We start from the raw sequence: 21,064 nt of genomic DNA on the forward strand, positions 1-21,064 counted from the left end.
CCGGGTTACTCCCTCCTCTGGTATGATAGACCTGAGCCTCGTCCTGGAGGTGGGGTTGCTATCTTTATCAAAAACTCTCTTTCTCACTCGCCCTGCACTGCACTCTCTCTACCTCACCCCCAGGAATACCTCTGGCTACGGCTTCCCCTTCGCTCCCACCTCTTGTTCATATGTGTTGTACAGTCCACCAAACAGTGATGACTCCATCTACATCTCGCTGTCTGATAATATGGACCAACTTCTATCTCCTCATCCCAACTCTCTCTTCCTCATATGTGGTGATTTCAATTGTCACCATGCCAGTTGGCTGGGTGTGGGTACCTCTCTCACCAGCCATGGCTCCTCAGCAAAGGACTTCTGCGACTCACTGGGACTGACACAATCTGTCAATTTCCCGACCCGGATCTCAGTCAACGGAGCATCTTCTCTTCTGGACTTGGTTATGACTAACTTCCCTGAAAATGTCTGCTGCTCTTCTTCTGCTCCAATCGGCTCATCTGATCATGTGCTTGTTAAAGTGGACATCTCTCTGACCATTCTCAGGGAGCCTGCTCAGCATCGACGAGTCTGGCATTTCACTCAGGCCAACTGGCACGGTTTTCAAGCAGCCATCAATCATCTGGACTGGTCTCCCATCTCTACCACCTCTGACATCAACTCATCCTGGGAATTCTTCCAAAGTAAATTGCTTTCTCTCATGCACAGATTTATCCCATCTCGTCTTCAGTTGGCATACCCTTCCTCCCGTCCATGGTACACGGAATCTTGTGGTGAGGCTGTTGCCCAGCAACAACTTGCCTTCGTCTCCTGGAAAGCAAATCCAACGGAAGGAAATCTCATTTCCTTTCACAAAGCCCGAAACAAGTGTGTGTCTACCCTCAGGAGAGCCAGGAAACAATATCTCTCCGTTCTCAAGACCGAACTCTCTTATCTGTGTCCCTCTTCCAAATCCTGGTGGCGTCTGGTCAAATCTGTTTCTGGTGTTTGTTCCCCCTCCATCCCCTCCCTTACCTCAAACTGCTACACAGCTGACTCCGCACGCGAAAAAGCTGAATGCCTCAACTCTGTGTTTGCCTCTAAATCTTGTGTCCCAAACCCATCCCTCTCTGTACCCACCATACCCAGTCGTACCCAGCTGCTCCTGGACTCCGTGTCCTTTCCTCCTGACAAGGTGGAAAAGTTTCTGTCAACCCTCGACTGATTCTGCAACTGGACCTGACGGCATCAGCCCACGGGTCCTAAAATCCTGTTCTTCCGCTTTCACTCCCTCTCTCTGTTCTCTTCACCCTCTCTTTTGCTCAAGGTCAACTGCCATCTGCTTGGAAATCAGCCAACATCACCGCTTTGCACAAAAAAGGTGCAAAAACAGATCCTAGCAACTACAGACCAATCAGCCTTCTCCCAATTATCAGCAAAGTCATGGAATCCATCATTGCTTCGGATATGAAATCTTTCCTCTTCTCCAATGGCTTGATCTCTGATCATCAATTTGGTTTCAGACCAGGTCACTCGACTCTGGACATGCTGCTTCTGCTGTCTCAACAATGGATGGAGGTCCTCAATGCCAAACAGGAAATTAGAGCTGTCTCCCTCGACATATCACGTGCCTTCGATACGGTCTGGCACCCGCTCTGCTCACCAAACTCTCCTCCTTTGGTATCCATGGAAATCTCCACGCATGGCTGGCGGACTTCCTCTCTAGTCGTTGTCAACGTGTGGCCCTGAATGGGTTTCTCTCATCTCCTCTTCCTGTTCAGGCTGGAGTCCCCCAAGGCAGTGTTCTGGGCCCTGTGCTTTTTCTGGTCTTCATCAATGATCTCTCTGACTCTCTTGAAAATCCTCTCTATCTCTTTGCTGATGACTCCACTCTCTGCCGCTCCATTCCTCATCCCTCAGATCAGCAGTCTGCAGCCTCCTCACTCTCTGCAGACCTGGACAAAATCACAGACTGGGCAAACAAGTGGAACATGTCTTTCAATCCTGACAAATCTCAAACTCTTACGATGTGTCTCCGAAAAGACCGACTGGACAACCCTCCCATCTACTTTCTGAATAATCCTCTCCAAGAAGTTCTGTCACTCAAGCTTTTGGGTCTCACTATCTGCCATGATCTTTCCTGGGAAAACCACATTTCCAAGCTGGCCTCCAAAGCCAGTCGCCGACTGGGCATCCTCCTTCGTTCGAAGTCCTTCCTTGGCACACCTGAGCTCCTCACCACATACAAGGCTTTCACCCGCACCTCAATGGAGTACTGCTCTCCCCTCTGGGTTGGTGCTCCTGCCTCACACCTAGCTCGTCTTCACGCTGTTGAAACCAAAGCATTCAGAATCATTGGAATCTCCCGCGATGACGCTATCTCCGAGGGCCTTTCACTTACTCACCGCAGGCAGGTTGGTGGTCTTTCCGTCTTCTACCGACTCCTCTCCGGCCTTGCTCCCCCAGCTCTCTCTGGGCTCTGTCCCCCAAATATTCCTACAGGTCACACAAGATCTGCCTGCAACCCTCTTATGGTTAAACTGCCAAAATCAAGACTCTCTGCTCACCTTCACTCCTTCATTCCTCTTTTCTCCCGCCTCTGGAACAAACTCCCTCACTCTCTTCAATCCCACTCCTCCCTCCAGGTCTTTAAAACGGCTGTTCACCACCATCTCTTATCTTCCCCAATCCAAAACCTTGATCTTTTCTACCCCCGCTAATTTCACCCCAAAGCCACTTTTTTGAGGTGCCGACTTCTTTCCTGGAAGTCCTTGGTGTCCTTGCGTTTTATACCTATCCTGCCTCCCCCCAGGCCCTCTCCCTCCCACACATCTCCCGATGTCACTGCTCTCAAATGTTGGGTTTGTGTGCTTCCTCCCCTTCTCTCCCCATCTTGTCGACCGCTCCCCTTTTTATATACTTTGTTTGCTTGTTTGTTTGATAAATGTTAGCTCTTTCACGAACCTCGACTCTGTATACAAAAAAAACATGGCCGCCATCTTGGATTTCTGGTGGGCCTAAGACATCAAGTTTGTAGGCCTCTGCCGATTATGCACTGCCTGGGTTTGTTGTATCAGATTTCCATTGACTTTGTTTGTGTCGAATGTTACTCATGATGAGGGACCGTGCAAAATCTGATCATGTTGAGTAAAATTGATAAATAAGATTTAATCAAGGCTGCCAGTATGAGCCTCCATAAAAAAAAACAAGGTTACGTAATTTTTTTAACAGCCCTATATTGGGGTTAAACAATCTGTGACAGTGTGAGAAATCAGCTTGTTCTGATATAACCGTGGCGAGGGTGATATGGATAAGAGGTGTCAAGTTAATCTTTTAATAGTGCTTTAAATGCGTGTATCCCAATCGGCCCATTACCAAATTTTGTCGCAGGTTACCACAGCGCTGTCATTCTTATTATATAAAGAAAGTTTAAACTTTCTTTAAACTCCATCCTACATCGCATCCATCATCGCATCTACATCGCAAACTTTAAACTCCACTCCATCCATCCATCAGATAATATGCATTATGGTGATGTCGTGATCCAAGAGAATAATTTGACATTTTAAAAATGTTTCACTTCACTCATTTTAAGCGGAGGTTCAAACCAAAGCATCCAACATGGAGCCTCGTAGCGAAGAGGAAGTGATTTTTGTTCGTGCCATATTTAAGCACCAAGGATGGTTGATGAAGGTAACGTGAGCTCACGTCCAAGCAGATGGAATATGTTCACGGGCAAATTATAGAGTGAATGGAGCAGAATGTTTACGAGGTAAAACATATTATCTTCTGCTTGAATCCATCAGAAAAGCCACGGGTAACGAGCAAGTTGCCCATGCCGTTCCAAACAGGGTAGAGGTGGGGTAGACAAAAATGCAAATGTCATCTCCTGTCATTGAGCCAGCAACAAATCAACAAATCACATTTATTGCCACATCTGATACAATTTAAATGCTCTAATGGCAGCGAGGTGCTCCATTCAAAACTGTTTATTCGATAGATGTAGCTTTTTGATGCATGGCGTCCAAAATACAAAATGTATATTGGTGTTAAAGCCAGTGACCAATTGTAAATAGTGGGATCATTGTTGCAAAGGGGGTCTTTGTGGCCTTTGGAGTTGTTTTAGGGTTGAACTTCATTTGCAAAAATCAAATTGCACTTTCATCTGTGAATATCATTTCGGAAGGAACCTCAAATTTTAGATTGGTGTACATTTTAATTTTCCGCTGTACAGAAAGACTCTTGCACTAGGTTTGGTTTCATTAGTCTCATCCCTTATCGATGGGAAGAAAAGCTATGCAAAGGAAAGACAAAGCAATGCCTCACAAATGGTGCCATGCTCGATCACGTCCAGATGTCCGGAAGTGCACAAGACAGCATTACTGGCAAGGGATCGCGGCAAACCTTGTGTGTGCGGATCGCATCATAAAGATCCTTAAAATTCGTTAGGGAATTAAACAAGAAAAGAATCTTCAAAAATACACTGAACTCGAGCCGAGATATTCGAAAACGCAAAATTTGCCGTATTTGGTGCAAGCTGTGATGTGTGCATCAGCATGTGTTACAGTACACAAGTGCACCAACATTGTTTGACGAGCGAGTACAATTATTGCTGGGCTTCATACTATTTGACGTAGAAAAAGAAAATGGTAGGTAAGGCTGCCTCTCAAACCAAAAATAAAAGGTACGTAATGGTCACAATGCAAAATGGGCTGGTAGGCCGGCCTAGAGGTATGCACACTCAACTTTAAGGTGTCGAGCCTGGGCTTGAATCCTGACCCAGCTACGAACTGTCATCCCGATGTTTCACAAGTAGGGTGATACATCAGTGCGTGTGTGCCATCCCTCGGATGGATGTTAAATCAAGGGACCTCCCATCTGCCGGCATTAGTTGGTGGACCTCAAAAGACCTCGGTGTCCTTCGTGAAGAGTCGGTGAGCTATCGCCGGTAGGCCTGAACAAGTTACAAATTCCTGCCATAACCTACAGAGGGCTACATCAACAGCACAGCCGAGCCCTCAGCCAATGATGTTACTCCGCAGTCAGGTGCTGTATACCAAGGAAGAAGAAGAAGATCATGAAATGTGAGATCCAGGAAAACAGGTAGGACATTTATACACCGTTCAACATTTATACACCGAAAAATATCAACCAATTTAACATAGGAACTGCAAACTGCAGTTTCCTTCTGTGTGTGCAACTGGCAAGTGGAGATGCAGGTATACAGTAAACATTCCATATTAAAAGTTGTCATGGATTCCAAAGTCCCTCTGTTTTTGTTTTAGTTAATATTTCTAACCTACATGCAGCACGCAGCTCACCCAAAAGGTGTTCAAACATTAAATCACAAATTTCCTCAAACTCCGACATCTCCTAATGCTCAAACCTCGAGAAAGATAAAAGGTAAGCGATAAGAACCAACAATTCCAAACCGTTTCATTTCATCGTGACATTTCCATTCGTCAACTAAAAAATTCCCACAAAAATGTCAATTCGAGCAAGGCAGGCAAGTCACATGAGACTTGTGATACAGTAAATGTATTTACTGGAAAGTTTTGTCAAAGGCTGAACATGTGACCAGACTTGTAGGAGATGGGATTAGGGGTGGGGGGAGGGAGTGGGAATTTCCATGCTACCATGAACATCATTTACAATCCTGGTGTTGGCTTATCCATTCCATTTATCCTGGTGTTGGCTTAGCGGTTAGGGTGCCAGCTTGGGATCCTAGGATTCTGGGTTCGAATCCCGGTGATCGCTGAATTAACATCAGGGGGGTTGACTCAGCCTGTCATCCTTCCGAGGTCGGCAAATCGAGTACCAGTTCACTGGTAATTCCTTGTGTGTCGCGAGAGGCGACTAACGGGGTTGGCGGCAGGAAGGGCATCCAGCCATAAAACATTGCTTCAAAAATGGGACCAAGGTGCCCGAAAAAGGCCAACCCCTGCTCTGCAAGGAAAAATGGCCTCTAAAGGTGGTTCTTCTTCTTCTTCTTTCATGAACATCATTTACAAAGATTCCCAAAGAATTTGGACACAAGATGCGAGGCAATTTGGTTCGTCATGCCAGGACTTGATCCAACACCCCCAATCAATTCAATCGACGGGGAAAGGTGAGGGGTTGAGGGAAAGCAGCAGCGATGTTTTGACGAGGCCTTCTCAGACATCCCAATCATAACACGTGTACAATAACCCATCCATACCCGAGCTAACTATCAGTTCTACCAACGTCCATCTAGCCCTCAATCCTTAATGCTTCTGCATACCTGTCGAATTCCAGTTTAAACCCATCTACTGTACCTGCTGCCACTACCTTTCCAGGGAAACCATCCCATGTAATAATCACACTGAGTGAACGACCCCAACCGTACTGGCATCATAACTCTCCTTGTATTTGCTCCTTGTCCTGTCATTGTCTATTCTGCTGGAAACATTGGCTGCATTTACTCCGTCTATCCCCTTCGTCATCTTAAACATCTTATCAACTCACCTCATAATCACCTCCTTTCTTGTCTCCTTCAGCCACTCCTCATCGTGAAGTGAAGCCCCGGAATCAATCTAACCCAAATCGCTCAGACATGCTCTCCAATGCTGCACATCATTATATACATATATTTACATTTAAAAACCCGCGTACCCCCCGACAACATTGAGAATAGTGAATTCTGGAGCAGCAATACAAGAACGAAACTACACCTGAAGATGAAACGACCAAAACCAGAAACCTATTTCAAAATAATCACACTAACATTATCGGAATGTAGAATCGAATGGAAAGTCTCAAATGGATTGCTCAAGTCAATACGGTTCAAAATAGGCATGACAAGGCCCGATGTTACGCCGACCATGTGACCAGCGAAACCCTGAATGGGAAACACCAACAGGAAACCTTCAGCGATGACAAAACCTTCAACCTTGCACTACGTCCGTTATCAGATTGTACGCCGAGTACTGCGCGCTCACAGATATGTCGTGTTGAGGAAGTAATCTACATTCTACATTACGTGGCGAGATAACTAAGAACCTTATCAGGGATAAGAGAGTGAGAATCAAGACGTTAAACCAAAAGTTACCCTTGGAGGTTGCCTCAAAATATGACAACCCCAGGTATTCAATATCTCGAGTTTACTTCCTCCATTTTGTCCAACCGTTCGTCCCCCCTTGTTGTCGTACACAGTGTTCAAGCTTTTCCGCGAACCTCGAAAACTGCAAAGGAATCCCAAAAATAAATAAATAAATAATCAAACTCTAGTCACACGAGAGGAAAAGTTTCATAATCTTTCCGACAAGTACAGGAGCTGTTGTGCGCACGTTTCTCGGAACGCCCGAAGGCAACGAGCAAGAAAATAAAGGGGCCAAAGCTGAAGACCAAACGAAGACCCGAGCCTCGATCTTGTATACAAAAAAATAAAAAAATAAAAAGGCAACAAGCAAGAAAATAAAGGGGCCAAAGCTGAAGACCAAACGAAGACCCGAGCCTCGATCTTGTATACAAAAAAATAAAAATAAAAAAAGGCAACGAGCAAGAAAATAAAGGGGCCAAAGCTGAAGACCAAACGAAGACCCGAGCCTCGATCTTGTATACAAAAAAATAAAAATAAAAAAAGGCAACGAGCAAGAAAATAAAGGGGCCAAAGCTGAAGACCAAACGAAGACCCGAGCCTCGATCTTGTATACAAAAAAATAAAAAAATAAAAAGGCAACAAGCAAGAAAATAAAGGGGCCAAAGCTGAAGACCAAACGAAGACCCGAGCCTCGATCTTGTATACAAAAAAATAAAAATAAAAAAAGGCAACGAGCAAGAAAATAAAGGGGCCAAAGCTGAAGACCAAACGAAGACCCGAGCCTCGATCTTGTATACAAAAAAATAAAAATGAAAAAAGGCAACGTTGCCTGAAGGCAACGAGCAAGAAAATAAAGGGGCCAAAGCTGAAGTCCAACGAAGACCCGAGCCTTGATCTTGTATACAAAAAAAAAAAAAAAAGGCAACAAGCAAGAAAATAAAGGAGCCAAAGCTGAAGACCAAACGAAGACACGAGCCTCGATCTTGTACACAAAAAAAAAAAAAAAAAAAAAGGCAACGTTGCCTGAAGGCAACAAGCAAGAAAATAAAGGGGCCAAAGCTGAAGACCAAACGAAGACACAAGCCTCGATCTTGTATACAAAAAAATAAAAATGAAAAAAGGCAACGTTGCCTTAAGGCAACAAGCAAGAAAATAAAGGGGCCAAAGCTGAAGACCAAACGAAGACACGAGCCTCGATCTTGTACACAAAAAAATAAAAAAATAAAAAGGCAACGTTGCCTGAAGGCAACAAGCAAGAAAATAAAGGGGCCAAAGCTGAAGACCAAACGAAGACACAAGCCTCGATCTTGTATACAAAAAAAAAAAAGACCCTTTTTCTTTTCTTTTATACTTCCTGTCAATGAGAAAAATTAATTAAATGCCAGAAGCCACTCGTCACTGCCAGTAGATTCCTGCAAGGTCGAAGTCTTACGAAGACCAGTAACCAACCCACAGAAAGAGAATGCCAGGATGGGTTCGTGCCACGCCCTGGGTAAGAGGCAAATTCGCGATAAAAGATTAAAAACAGCATTCCAAAACCACAATACGGTACAACGATTTTGGGACGGTGCGAGAAAAATGTTTTAATATTAGCTGCTTGCCAGGATGATGATAACGATAAAAGGCATGTCAACAAGGTTAATAGCGTCATCTACTTCGACATTTACAGGTGGGATGCAGCTGCGCAACATTTGGGAAACAACTTTCGACATTACCTCATCCTGGGTTATCTCAACTGTCAGAAACGCATGGAAAATTATTTGAAATTTTAAAAAGGCCAACAACTTCCGAGGAACAAACCGGAACATCAGAAACTGGTGTGCAAAAGGTGATTTAGCAGGTAGAAGGTATCCCTAAACTCCTTAACCCCATCGCACCCAACATTAAAATCACACACACACACACACACACACACACACACACACACACACACACACACACACACACACACACACACACACACACACACACACACACACACACACACACACACACACACACACACACACACTCCAACCAGTCATACTCAATGGGAAAGGGGGAAAGGCGAGCAGCGGGGGAAGGAAGTCGAAGGGGTTATATGGGGAGAAGGGGGCAGTCAAGTGAGGGTTACATAAACAGAGAACATGTTTGGCAACATCCACAACTCAGATAGCATCAACATGTCAAGAACATCTACACAGCACAACATGCACAACGTTACAGATCGTCAATTAAATTGGGGTCTCCCTTTCATTTTTGTCCGCATCTCCCCATAGGCTACCCCTCTATCCCTGATGTTTCTGGGTACGCATCCAATTCCATTTTAAACCTGCCACCACCTTCCCAGGAAGACCATTCCGTACATTGACAAGACTATGTGTGAAATACCGCTGCCTAGCTACGGTACTGTATTAACTCACCTGTGACTTCATCTCAAGCTTTGCAACCCTGGTCCGACCCGAGTCCGACCCTAGTCCTACCTGGTCCTATCGCCGTTCGTTATTTTGTTAAGCATGCACACACATGTTGAAGTCACTATTGTAATAGTACGGCAAATGGAAGCATTGCATCTACTTCAATATGAGATGAAGCACTAAAGATGTCCGAAATAATTTCATCACCTGATTATGAAACGTCTGAAGATCACATCACCGGTGTCCAAAACACAAAATAGATTTCCATGGAAGTCAACTCTCTTTGATTCATGGGATTAAATTTGTGTTTCAGAGACCCAGGGAAGAAACTCATGAAAACACAGAATGTACAAGACTGCGATACTTTGACTTTCATGATCAGCAATGCAGTCACGAGCCGAATGGGAAACGCACATTTAAAGCACTCTTAAAAGATGAACAGCACGATTTGGAAACACATATTTAATGCGTTATTAAACAAGACCGAATGTCTAACAGCGACGTAGCTGTAGTACTCTACTCGCTGTCCGTGTGTAAAAACACATGACAGGTTCGACCGCTTTGACATGTTCGGCCGCCTTGACGACATGTTCGGCCGCTTCGACGACATGTTCGGCCGCTTCGACGACATGTTCGGCCGCTTCGACGACATGTTCAGCCTGTACGGCATATAAATTAAAACGTCGGTCGGTGGAGTCAGTCGTCGTATGCCGTCGTACACCGTGATGACATCATAGACGTAATGACGTAGTGTGACAGCCTGAAACAAAACTGCCGCTACTTTAATATGTAGAAGATTATATATATTTTAACCTACAGTAACTATGCAGTCACTACAAAGGTATTAGTGTTATGATTAGATTTACTTTCATATTAACGTTGCATTATCATTACTAGGGCATGCCCGTACTATATATATATCTAAAATTATATCCCCCCCCCCCTCTATTTACATGAAATGGTTTGGTCCATGAAATGTTTTGGTCCATTCGCAACGCCAAAGCGAACGGCGAACGCTTTACATGAAATGTTTTGGTCCATGAAATGTTTTGGTCCATTCGCAACGCCAAAGCGAACGGCGAACGGCTTGCGAGTACAGTGACAATCCCCCCCCCCTCTATTTACATGAAATGGTTTTAATTAGTTTTAAAACATAGTTTAACGCCAACATATGGCATGCCCGTACCCGTACTATCCGTAATGGCGCACGCTCTCACAGGAGCTCCGGAAGGTCGCATATCGCAGGAAAGCGAAAGAATCGCAAATTAGTTTTAATTAGTTTTAAAACATCGTTTAACGCCAACATAGCGCCAACATAGTTTGCCGACGGGAAATAAATGAATACGCTCTCAAATGTGCCATCCGAGGCAGAGTCTGTTCGCCACGTTCGGCACACGTGATAGCTCGCTGCTCTCTGATTGGTTGAATCGTTTTTTGGACATAGCTCGGTAACTACTTCTGCGATTAATTTCAAACCTTGAAAAGGCACATCCTCGGGTCCCCAGCAATATACCTGGCAAGTTTAAAGTATATCGGACCCGTGGCTGTCGAGAAACAGCGGTCACAGACAAACACACACACACACAGACACACACACACACAGACACACACACACACACACACACACAGAGATTGCTGGAATTATAGATAGATTATGAAAATTATATTACTATAAAAAAAAAACCAAGGTTAATTCCTTACTTCCGTGATATTTGTACCATTGACCACTTATCATGGATTCATGAACCATACACCGCTTCAATCTAGAAACTTTGCAATAACGACAAAGGGATTGCAGTGTTATGATTATATTTACTATATTATTTGTATTACTATTAACGCTATTATTACGAAAACGACTATTAATAAACCTGGGCTAATTTGTCCGAAGCGGACTGAAGGTGAGGCATGAAGCCTAAGGCCTATACGTAGTGTTGTTGGAAGAACCGTAACATCTATGCTTTCAATATTTGATGGTTATTTTAACAATCGGTTTGTTTGTGTTTCACACTGAATGAAAAACGTAAAGGTAGAGCATGGCGATTGTGATGTATGACAGGTTCGACGATATGTTCGGCGTGAACGAAATTGGAATCAAAATGGTGGAGTGTGGAGTCAGCCGTTGTATGCCGTAATGACATCAGACTTAATCACATCTCCCTGTCATGTGACCAGATCCTCAGCTCTGATTGGTATATGTTTGAGAGGACATACATACATACATACATACGGACGGACAAGCACTGTTCTAGACGGCTTTGCCATATGGGCTATGCCGTAAAAATTAACTCGGCATAGATTTTTCGGAATACCTCATCGTGAATAACACTCGGCCCAAACAAAGCCAATGGAAATCTGACGCAACAAACCCGAGCAGTGTATAATCAGCAGAGGCCTAATGTGTTAGACCCACCAGAAAACCAAGATGGCGGCCATATCATTTCATCTTGTGCCATGGTGGGTGGAGTCAATCGACTGATGTGGGTGCTGTCCAACCAATGGGTGCACATTTCAAAAGCCAACCCCCCAAACACGAACCCTAACAAAAGCATCACGAAGCTCTTGCAAATCTGCGACATGTCGCAGGTAGAAATGTCACCGGTGGAACAACTACATTGAAGCAGCAGGTCTTGGTTGTCTCTCATTTTTACAACAGAAATGTTACTTACAACGGGCAAACAGACAATATATTTAGTTCCAAATGAATCGATTCTTAGCTTTCCAACAGTACCATTTGAAGGATTTGATGACAGCAGAAATTCTTTGGAATAAAGCATGATGGACGGACATACACATGGGCACCTATCCTTTTAGGGCACCTTTTTAGGAATAGATGCATCACATTAAATTCATTTTATTAATTGATGCATGTTGGGTGGAGATGAGTGGTGAGGAGATGAGCGGTGTGGAGATGAGCGGTGTGGAGATGAGCGGTGTGGAGATGAGCGGTGTGGAGATGAGCGGTGTGGAGATGAGCGGTGTGGAGATGAGCGGTGTGGAGATGAGCGGTGTGGAGATGAGCGGTGTGGAGATGAGCGGTGTGGAGATGAGCGGTGTGGAGATGAGCGGTGTGAAGATGAGCGGTGTGAAGATGAGCGGTGTGAAGATGAGCGGTGTGGGGATGAGCGGTGTGGGGATGAGCGGTGTGGGGATGAGCGGTGTGGGGATGAGCGGTGTGTGGATGAGCGGTGTGTGGATGAGCGGTGTGGGGATGAGCGGTGTGGGGATGAGCGGTGTGGGGATGAGCGGTGTGGGGATGAGCGGTGTGGGGATGAGCGGTGTGGGGATGAGCGGTGTGGGGATGAGCGGCGTGGGGATGAGCGGCGTGGGGATGAGCGGCGTGGAGATGAGCGGCGTGGAGATGAGCGGCGTGGAGATGAGCGGCGTGGAGATGAGCGGCGTGGAGATGAGCGGCGTGGTGATGAGCGGCGTGGAGATGAGCGGCGTGGGGATGAGTGGCGTGGGGATGAGTGGCGTGGGGATGAGTGGCGTGGAGATGGGTGGTGTGGAGAGGGGTGGTGTGGAGAGGAGTTGTGTAGAGAGGAGTTGTGTAGAGAGGAGTGGTGTAGAGAGGAGTGGTGTGGTGTGGAGAGAAATGGTGTGGTGTGGAGAGGAATGGTGTAGTGTGGAGAGGAGTGGTGTGGTGTGGAGAGGAGTGGTGTGGAGAGGTGTGGGGTGGTGTGGAGAGGTGTGGGGTGGTGTAGAGAGGTGTGGGGTGGTGTAGAGAGGTGTGGGGTGGTGTAGAGAGGTGTGGGGTGGTGTGGAGAGGTGTGGTGTGGTGTGAAGGTGTGGAGAGGCGTGGGTGGTGTGGAGAGGCGTGGATGGTGTGGAGAGGCGTGGATGGTGTGGAGAGGCGTGGATGGTGTGGAGCGGCGTGGATGGTGTGGAGCGGCGTGGATGGTGTGGAGGTGTGGAGAGGTGTGGGGTGGTGTGGAGAGGTGTGGGGTGGTAGGGAGAGGTGTGGGGTGGTGGGGAGAGGTGTGGGGTGGTGGGGAGAGGTGTGGGGTGGTGGGGAGAGGTGTGGGGTGGTGGGGGTAAGGTGTGGGGTGGTGGGGGTAAGGTGTGGGGTGGTGTGGAGTGGTGTGGAGAGGTGTGGGGTGGTGTGGTGTGGTGTGAAGATGAGGTGTGTGGGGTGGTGTGGAGATGAATGGTGTGGGGTGGTGTGGATATGAGTGGTGTGGGGTGGTGTGGTGTGGGGTGGTTTGATGTGGTGTGGTGTTGTGGTGTGGAGAGGTGTGGTGTTGTGGTGTGGAGAGGTGTGGTGTGGAGAGGTGTGGTGTGGAGAGGTGTGGTGTGGAGAGGAATGGTGTGGAGAGTTGTGGTGGAAGGAGCGGTGGGAACAGCTGCGGTATGGTGTGGTTTAGTATGGGCAGGTGTGTGGACAGGTGTGGAATGGACAGGTGTGAAATGGACAGGTGTGGAATGGACAGGTGTGGAATGGACAGGTGTGGAATGGACAGGTGTGGAATGGACAGGTGTGGAATGGACAGGTGTGGAATGGACAGGTGTGGAGTGGACAGGTGTGGAGTGGACAGGTGTGGAGTGGACAGGTGTGGAGTGGACAGGTGTGGAGTGGAAAGGTGTGGAGTGGACAGGTGTGGAGTGGAAAGGTGTGGAGTGGAAAGGTGTGGAATGGACAGGTGTGGAGTGGAAAGGTGTGGAGTGGACAGGTGTGGAGTGGACAGGTGTGGAGTGGACAGGTGTGGAGTGGACAGATGTGGTATGGAGTGGACAGGTGTGGTATGGAGTGGGCAGGTGTGGTATGGAGTGGGCAGGTGTGGTATGGAGTGGGCAGGTGTGGTATGGAGTGGGCAGGTGTGGTATGGAGTGGGCAGGTGTGGTATGGAGTGGGCAGGTGTGGTATGGAGTGGGCAGGTGTGGTATGGAGTGGGCAGGTGTGGTATGGAGTGGGCAGGTGTGGTATGGAGTGGGCAGGTGTGGTATGGAGTGGGCAGGTGTGGTATGGAGTGGGCAGGTGTGGTATGGAGTGGGCAGGTGTGGTATGGAGTGGGCAGGTGTGGTATGGAGTGGGCAGGTGTGGTATGGAGTGGGCAGGTGTGGTATGGAGTGGGCAGGTGTGGTATGGAGTGGGCAGGTGTGGTATGGAGTGGGCAGGTGTGGTATGGAGTGGGCAGGTGTGGTATGGAGTGGGCAGGTGTGGTATGGAGTGGGCAGGTGTGGTATGGAGTGGGCAGGTGTGGTATGGAGTGGGCAGGTGTGGTATGGAGTGGGCAGGTGTGGTATGGAGTGGGCAGGTGTGGTATGGAGTGGGCAGGTGTGGTATGGAGTGGGCAGGTGTGGTATGGAGTGGGCAGGTGTGGTATGGAGTGGGCAGGTGTGGTATGGAGTGGGCAGGTGTGGTATGGAGTGGGCAGGTGTGGTATGGAGTGGGCAGGTGTGGTATGGAGTGGGCAGGTGTGGTATGGAGTGGGCAGGTGTGGTATGGAGTGGGCAGGTGTGGTATGGAGTGGGCAGGTGTGGTATGGAGTGGGCAGGTGTGGTATGGAGTGGGCAGGTGTGGTATGGAGTGGGCAGGTGTGGTATGGAGTGGGCAGGTGTGGTATGGAGTGGGCAGGTGTGGTATGGAGTGGGCAGGTGTGGTATGGAGTGGGCAGGTGTGGTATGGAGTGGGCAGGTGTGGTATGGAGTGGGCAGGTGTGGTATGGAGTGGGCAGGTGTGGTATGGAGTGGGCAGGTGTGGTATGGAGTGGGCAGGTGTGGTATGGAGTGGGCAGGTGTGGTATGGAGTGGGCAGGTGTGGTATGGAGTGGGCAGGTGTGGTATGGAGTGGGCAGGTGTGGTATGGAGTGGGCAGGTGTGGTATGGAGTGGGCAGGTGTGGTATGGAGTGGGCAGGTGTGGTATGGAGTGGGCAGGTGTGGTATGGAGTGGGCAGGTGTGGTATGGAGTGGGCAGGTGTGGTATGGAGTGGGCAGGTGTGGTATGGAGTGGGCAGGTGTGGTATGGAGTGGGCAGGTGTGGTATGGAGTGGGCAGGTGTGGTATGGAGTGGGCAGGTGTGGTATGGAGTGGGCAGGTGTGGTATGGAGTGGGCAGGTGTGGTATGGAGTGGGCAGGTGTGGTATGGAGTGGGCAGGTGTGGTATGGAGTGGGCAGGTGTGGTATGGAGTGGGCAGGTGTGGTATGGAGTGGGCAGGTGTGGTATGGAGTGGGCAGGTGTGGTATGGAGTGGGCAGGTGTGGTATGGAGTGGGCAGGTGTGGTATGGAGTGGGCAGGTGTGGTATGGAGTGGGCAGGTGTGGTATGGAGTGGGCAGGTGTGGTATGGAGTGGGCAGGTGTGGTATGGAGTGGGCAGGTGTGGTATGGAGTGGGCAGGTGTGGTATGGAGTGGGCAGGTGTGGTATGGAGTGGGCAGGTGTGGTATGGAGTGGGCAGGTGTGGTATGGAGTGGGCAGGTGTGGTATGGAGTGGGCAGGTGTGGTATGGAGTGGGCAGGTGTGGTATGGAGTGGGCAGGTGTGGTATGGAGTGGGCAGGTGTGGTATGGAGTGGGCAGGTGTGGTATGGAGTGGGCAGGTGTGGTATGGAGTGGGCAGGTGTGGTATGGAGTGGGCAGGTGTGGTATGGAGTGGGCAGGTGTGGTATGGAGTGGGCAGGTGTGGTATGGAGTGGGCAGGTGTGGTATGGAGTGGGCAGGTGTGGTATGGAGTGGGCAGGTGTGGTATGGAGTGGGCAGGTGTGGTATGGAGTGGGCAGGTGTGGTATGGAGTGGGCAGGTGTGGTATGGAGTGGGCAGGTGTGGTATGGAGTGGGCAGGTGTGGTATGGAGTGGGCAGGTGTGGTATGGAGTGGGCAGGTGTGGTATGGAGTGGGCAGGTGTGGTATGGAGTGGGCAGGTGTGGTATGGAGTGGGCAGGTGTGGTATGGAGTGGGCAGGTGTGGTATGGAGTGGGCAGGTGTGGTATGGAGTGGGCAGGTGTGGTATGGAGTGGGCAGGTGTGGTATGGAGTGGGCAGGTGTGGTATGGAGTGGGCAGGTGTGGTATGGAGTAGACAGGAGTGGTATGGAGTAGACAGGTGTGGTATGGAGTAGACAGGTGTGGTATGGAGTAGACAGGTGTGGTATGGAGTAGACAGGTGTGGTATGGAGTAGACAGGTGTGGTATGGAGTAGACAGGTGTGGTATGGAGTAGACAGGTGTGGTATGGAGTAGACAGGTGTGGTATGGAGTAGACAGGTGTTGTATGGAGTAGACAGGTGTGGTATGGAGTAGACAGGTGTGGTATGGAGTAGACAGGTGTGGTATGGAGTAGACAGGTGTGGTATGGAGTAGACAGGTGTGGTATGGAGTAGACAGGTGTGGTATGGAGTAGACAGGTGTGGTATGGAGTAGACAGGTGTGGTATGGAGTAGACAGGTGTGGTATGGAGTAGACAGGTGTGGTGGTATGGAGTAGACAGGTGTGGTGGTATGGAGTAGACAGGTGTGGTGGTATGGAGTAGACAGGTGTGGTGGTATGGAGTAGACAGGTGTGGTGGTATGGAGTAGACAGGTGTGGTGGTATGGAGTAGACAGGTGTGGTGGTATGGAGTAGACAGGTGTGGTGGTATGGAGTAGACAGGTGTGGTGGTATGGAGTAGACAGGTGTGGTATGGAGTAGACAGGTGTGGTATGGAGTAGACAGGTGTGGTATGGAGTAGACAGGTGTGGTATGGAGTAGACAGGTGTGGTATGGAGTAGACAGGTGTGGTATGGAGTAGACAGGTGTGGTATGGAGTAGACAGGTGTGGTATGGAGTAGACAGGTGTGGTATGGAGTAGACAGGTGTGGTATGGAGTAGACAGGTGTGGTATGGAGTAGACAGGTGTGGTATGGAGTAGACAGGTGTGGTATGGAGTAGACAGGTGTGGTATGGAGTAGACAGGTGTGGTATGGAGTAGACAGGTGTGGTATGGAGTAGACAGGTGTGGTATGGAGTAGACAGGTGTGGTATGGAGTAGACAGGTGTGGTATGGAGTAGACAGGTGTGGTATGGAGTAGACAGGTGTGGTATGGAGTAGACAGGTGTGGTATGGAGTAGACAGGTGTGGTATGGAGTAGACAGGTGTGGTATGGAGTAGACAGGTGTGGTATGGAGTAGACAGGTGTGGTATGGAGTAGACAGGTGTGGTATGGAGTAGACAGGTGTGGTATGGAGTAGACAGGTGTGGTATGGAGTAGACAGGTGTGGTATGGAGTAGACAGGTGTGGTATGGAGTAGACAGGTGTGGTATGGAGTAGGCAGGTGTGGTATGGGGTGGGCAGGTGTGGTATGGGGTGGGCAGGTGTGGTATGGAGTGGGCAGGTGTGGTGTGGACAGGTGCGGAGTCGTGTGGCATGGACAGGTGTGGAGTGGACAGGTGTGGAGTGGTATGAACAGGTGTGGCGTGAATAGGTGTGGCGTGAATAGGTGTGGCGTGAATATGTGTGGCGTGAATATGTGTGGCGTGAATATGTGTGGTGTGAACAGATGTCGTCTGAAGAGGTGTGGAGGTTAAGGAGTGGACAGTATTGAATCTATCAGCAACAAACCTCGATTCTAAAATACCAAATCACTCCTTAATAGAGTACAGTAGGTATGTATACATGGGCTGCCATTGCTGATAAAAATGAAGGAACTCCGAGAGAAAGGCTTACACCTGCATAGGGGTACCGATGGTGTGCACGTGCGAAAGTTTTCCTCGTACCTTGTACACCGTCCCGAAAGCGCCGTCCCCGAGCTCCCCCACGATGGACCACTCATCGTTGGGGTTCGCGTGCCTCCGTACGTGCTCGTACTCCTTGGGTTTCCTGCGCTCGGAGCCAAGCTTGAAGATCTTCCTGAAGTAAGACATCCCGCCACCACTACAAGGTGTCTGTCTCGTCCTTTTAGCAGGTGTTGTTACTTCAGCTCAAGCTCTGAAGGCGTCTGACGCGAAACTTTAGTCCCACAGGAGCCGCTCTGTGCCGGCACCGAGGTGCAGCGCCGATCGTGAAGTAAAACGAGAATGTGAGTTAAAGAAGTAAAGAACTGAAACGATAATATTTAGATCAGTAACAGGTTTGTCCTCGGCGCCGGTTATGGGTCTGGGTCTGAAACCCGCTCCCGCACCTCCGACCGCAGGCAAAAACACCCCGCCCGCAGCACAACTCGTCCAGCCACATGCTTTTTCCGATTCCACTCACTGCATTTTTTAATTTTTTTTACAAAATTCTTCTTCTTTAGCTATTTTTTGTGCAAATCGTCTTCATTTGTTTTCGTATTGAGCGGTTTATAACAGAATAAATATATTGTAATTGTCCTAACTCTTATTTGATAATCAACTAGAACGCTGACAAAAAAGCTGCTACGAACAAAACAGCGTTGCGAAGTGCGTATAAACTAATACACCGCAATAATAGATGCTCCCAATCTATGGCGTTATATCGATTAGAAACTTATCCATTTTTCATCGTAGTTACGATTGTAACCATTTAATAAATGAGTATTAAGATGTTGAGCGTAGATAAGTTCTAGTTGATTTAAAAATACGTAGTTCAAAGCTTAAACGTTCTGTCGAAGTCGAAGCCGTCCTGCCATTTATTATTTTGTGACCAGACTTGGTGGCATCATGGTCTTGGTCATACTCATAATGAGCGTCCGCTCTCAGTTTACGAAACACGGTTAGGAAATGGTCTCCGACAGGAAGTTTGCGGGTCGAAGCCCGCCCGAATCAGACGGAAGACCAGAGCCGGTCCTTGATCAAATGACGCCCCAGGCAAGGGCCTCACCATTTGTTCATCTTTTGAATACGGAACCTTATTAAGGGGTAGTGAAGGCAGGAAGTGGCGATGGCAGGCAGTGTTGAGGGGATAGTGAGAGCAGGCAGTGGTGATGGGGTAGCGACTACCGAGGGCATGTAGTAGTGAGGTCAGGCATTGGTGAGGGCGTAGAAAGGGCAAGCAGTGTTGAGGGCGTAGGAAGGGCAAGCAGTGGTGAGGGCGTAGGAAGGGCAAGCAGTGGTGAGGGCGTAGGAAGGGCAAGCAGTGGTGAGGGCGTAGGAAGGGCAAGCAGTGGTGAGGGCGTAGGAAGGGCAAGCAGTGGTGAGGGTGTAGGAAGGGCAAGCAGTGGTGAGGGCGTAGGAAGGGCAGGCAGTGGTGAGAGTGTAGGAAGGGCAGGCAGTGGTGAGGGCATAGGAATGGCAGGCAGTGGTGAGGGTGTAGGAGGGGCAGATAGTGGTGAGGGTGTAGGAGGGGCAGATAGTGGTGAGGGTGTAGGAGGGGCAGATAGTGGTGAGGGTGTAGGAAGGGCAGATAGTGGTGAGGGTGTAGGAAGGGGAGGCAGTGGTGAGGGTGTAGGAAGGGCAGGCAGTGGTGAGGGTGTAGGAAGGGCAGGCAGTGGTGAGGGTGTAGGAAGGGCAGATAGTGGTAAGGGTGTAGGAAGGGCAGATAGTGGTGAGGGTGTAGGAAGGGCAGATAGTGGTGAGGGTGTAGGAAGGGCAGATAGTGGTGAGGGTGTAGGAAGGGCAGGCAGTGGTGAGGGCATAGGAATGGCAGGCAGTGGGGAGGGCAGATAGTGGTGAGGGTGTAGGAAGGGCAGCTAGTGGTGAGGGTGTAGGAAGGGCAGATAGTGGTGAGGGTGTAGGAAGGGCAGATAGTGGTGAGGGTGTAGGAAGGGTTGGCAGTGGTGAGGGTGTAGGAATGGCAGGCAGTGGGGAGGGCAGATAGTGGTGAGGGTGTAGGAAGGGCAGAAAGTGGTGAGGAGGTAGGAATGGCAGATAGTGGTGAGGGTGTAGGAAGGGCAGGCAGTGGTGAGGGCATAGGAAGGGCAGATAGTGGTGAGGGTGTAGGAAGGGCAGGCTGTGGTGAGGGTGTAGGAAGGGAAGGCAGTGGTGAGGGTGTAGGAAGGGCAGGCAGTGGTGAGGGTGTAGGAAGGGCAGATAGTGGTGAGGGTGTAGGAAGGGCAGCTAGTGGTGAGGGTGTAGGAAGGGCAGCTAGTGGTGAGGGTGTAGGAAGGGCAGATAGTGGTGAGGGTGTAGGAAGGGCAGATAGTGGTGAGGGTGTAGGAAGGGCAGGCAGTGGTGAGGGTGTAGGAAGGGCAAGCAGTGGTGAGGGCGTAGGAAGGGCAGGCAGTGGTGAGAGTGTAGGAAGGGCAGGCAGTGGTGAGGGCATAGGAATGAATGGCAGGCAGTGGGGAGGGCAGATAGTGGTGAGGGTGGAGGAAGGGCAAGCAGTGGTGAGGGTGTAGGAAGGGCAGGCAGTGGTGAGGGTGTAGGAAGGGCAGATAGTGGTGAGGGTGTAGGAAGGGCAGCTAGTGGTGAGGGTGTAGGAAGGGCAGCTAGTAGTGAGGGTGTAGGAAGGGCAGATAGTGGTGAGGGTGTAGGAAGGGCAGATAGTGGTGAGGGTGTAGGAAGGGCAGATAGTGGTGAGGGTGTAGGAAGGGCAAGCAGTGGTGAGGGTGTAGGAATGGCAGGCAGGGGTGAGGGTGTAGGAAGGGCAGGCATTGGTGATGGTGTAGTTGTTAGGGTTAGGTAAGTCCAATTGTAAATTAGCTCAGGTGTAACCAATCACCTTCAAAATCACACACCAAGTTAATTGGCCTCCACCTGTGTTAAATTGTAGTGATTCTGATTATTTCAGAATTAAATCCGTTGTTCCTGTAGGTTTCCTCTGCTGG

At 49.1% G+C, this 21,064-nt stretch overlaps 1 protein-coding gene across 1 annotated transcript in view; it reads right to left on the bottom strand.

The window, feature by feature from the left end:
* Positions 1-18,626, bottom strand: part of LOC137421118 (serine/threonine-protein kinase 10-like) — a 212,917-nt gene extending 194,291 nt beyond the window's left edge. Inside the window, exon 1 of the mRNA XM_068106852.2 lies at positions 18,117-18,626. Coding sequence (XP_067962953.2) covers positions 18,117-18,263 — 147 coding nt within the window. The 5' untranslated portion in view covers positions 18,264-18,626. The remainder of the gene's footprint in view (positions 1-18,116) is intronic.
* Between the last annotated feature and the right edge of the window lie 2,438 nt (positions 18,627-21,064).

The sequence above is a fragment of the Myxine glutinosa genome, chromosome 2 (genome assembly GCF_964187855.1).
Source record: "Myxine glutinosa chromosome 2, kmMyxGlut1.1, whole genome shotgun sequence".
In the NCBI taxonomy this organism is placed as follows: Eukaryota; Metazoa; Chordata; class Myxini; order Myxiniformes; family Myxinidae; genus Myxine; species Myxine glutinosa.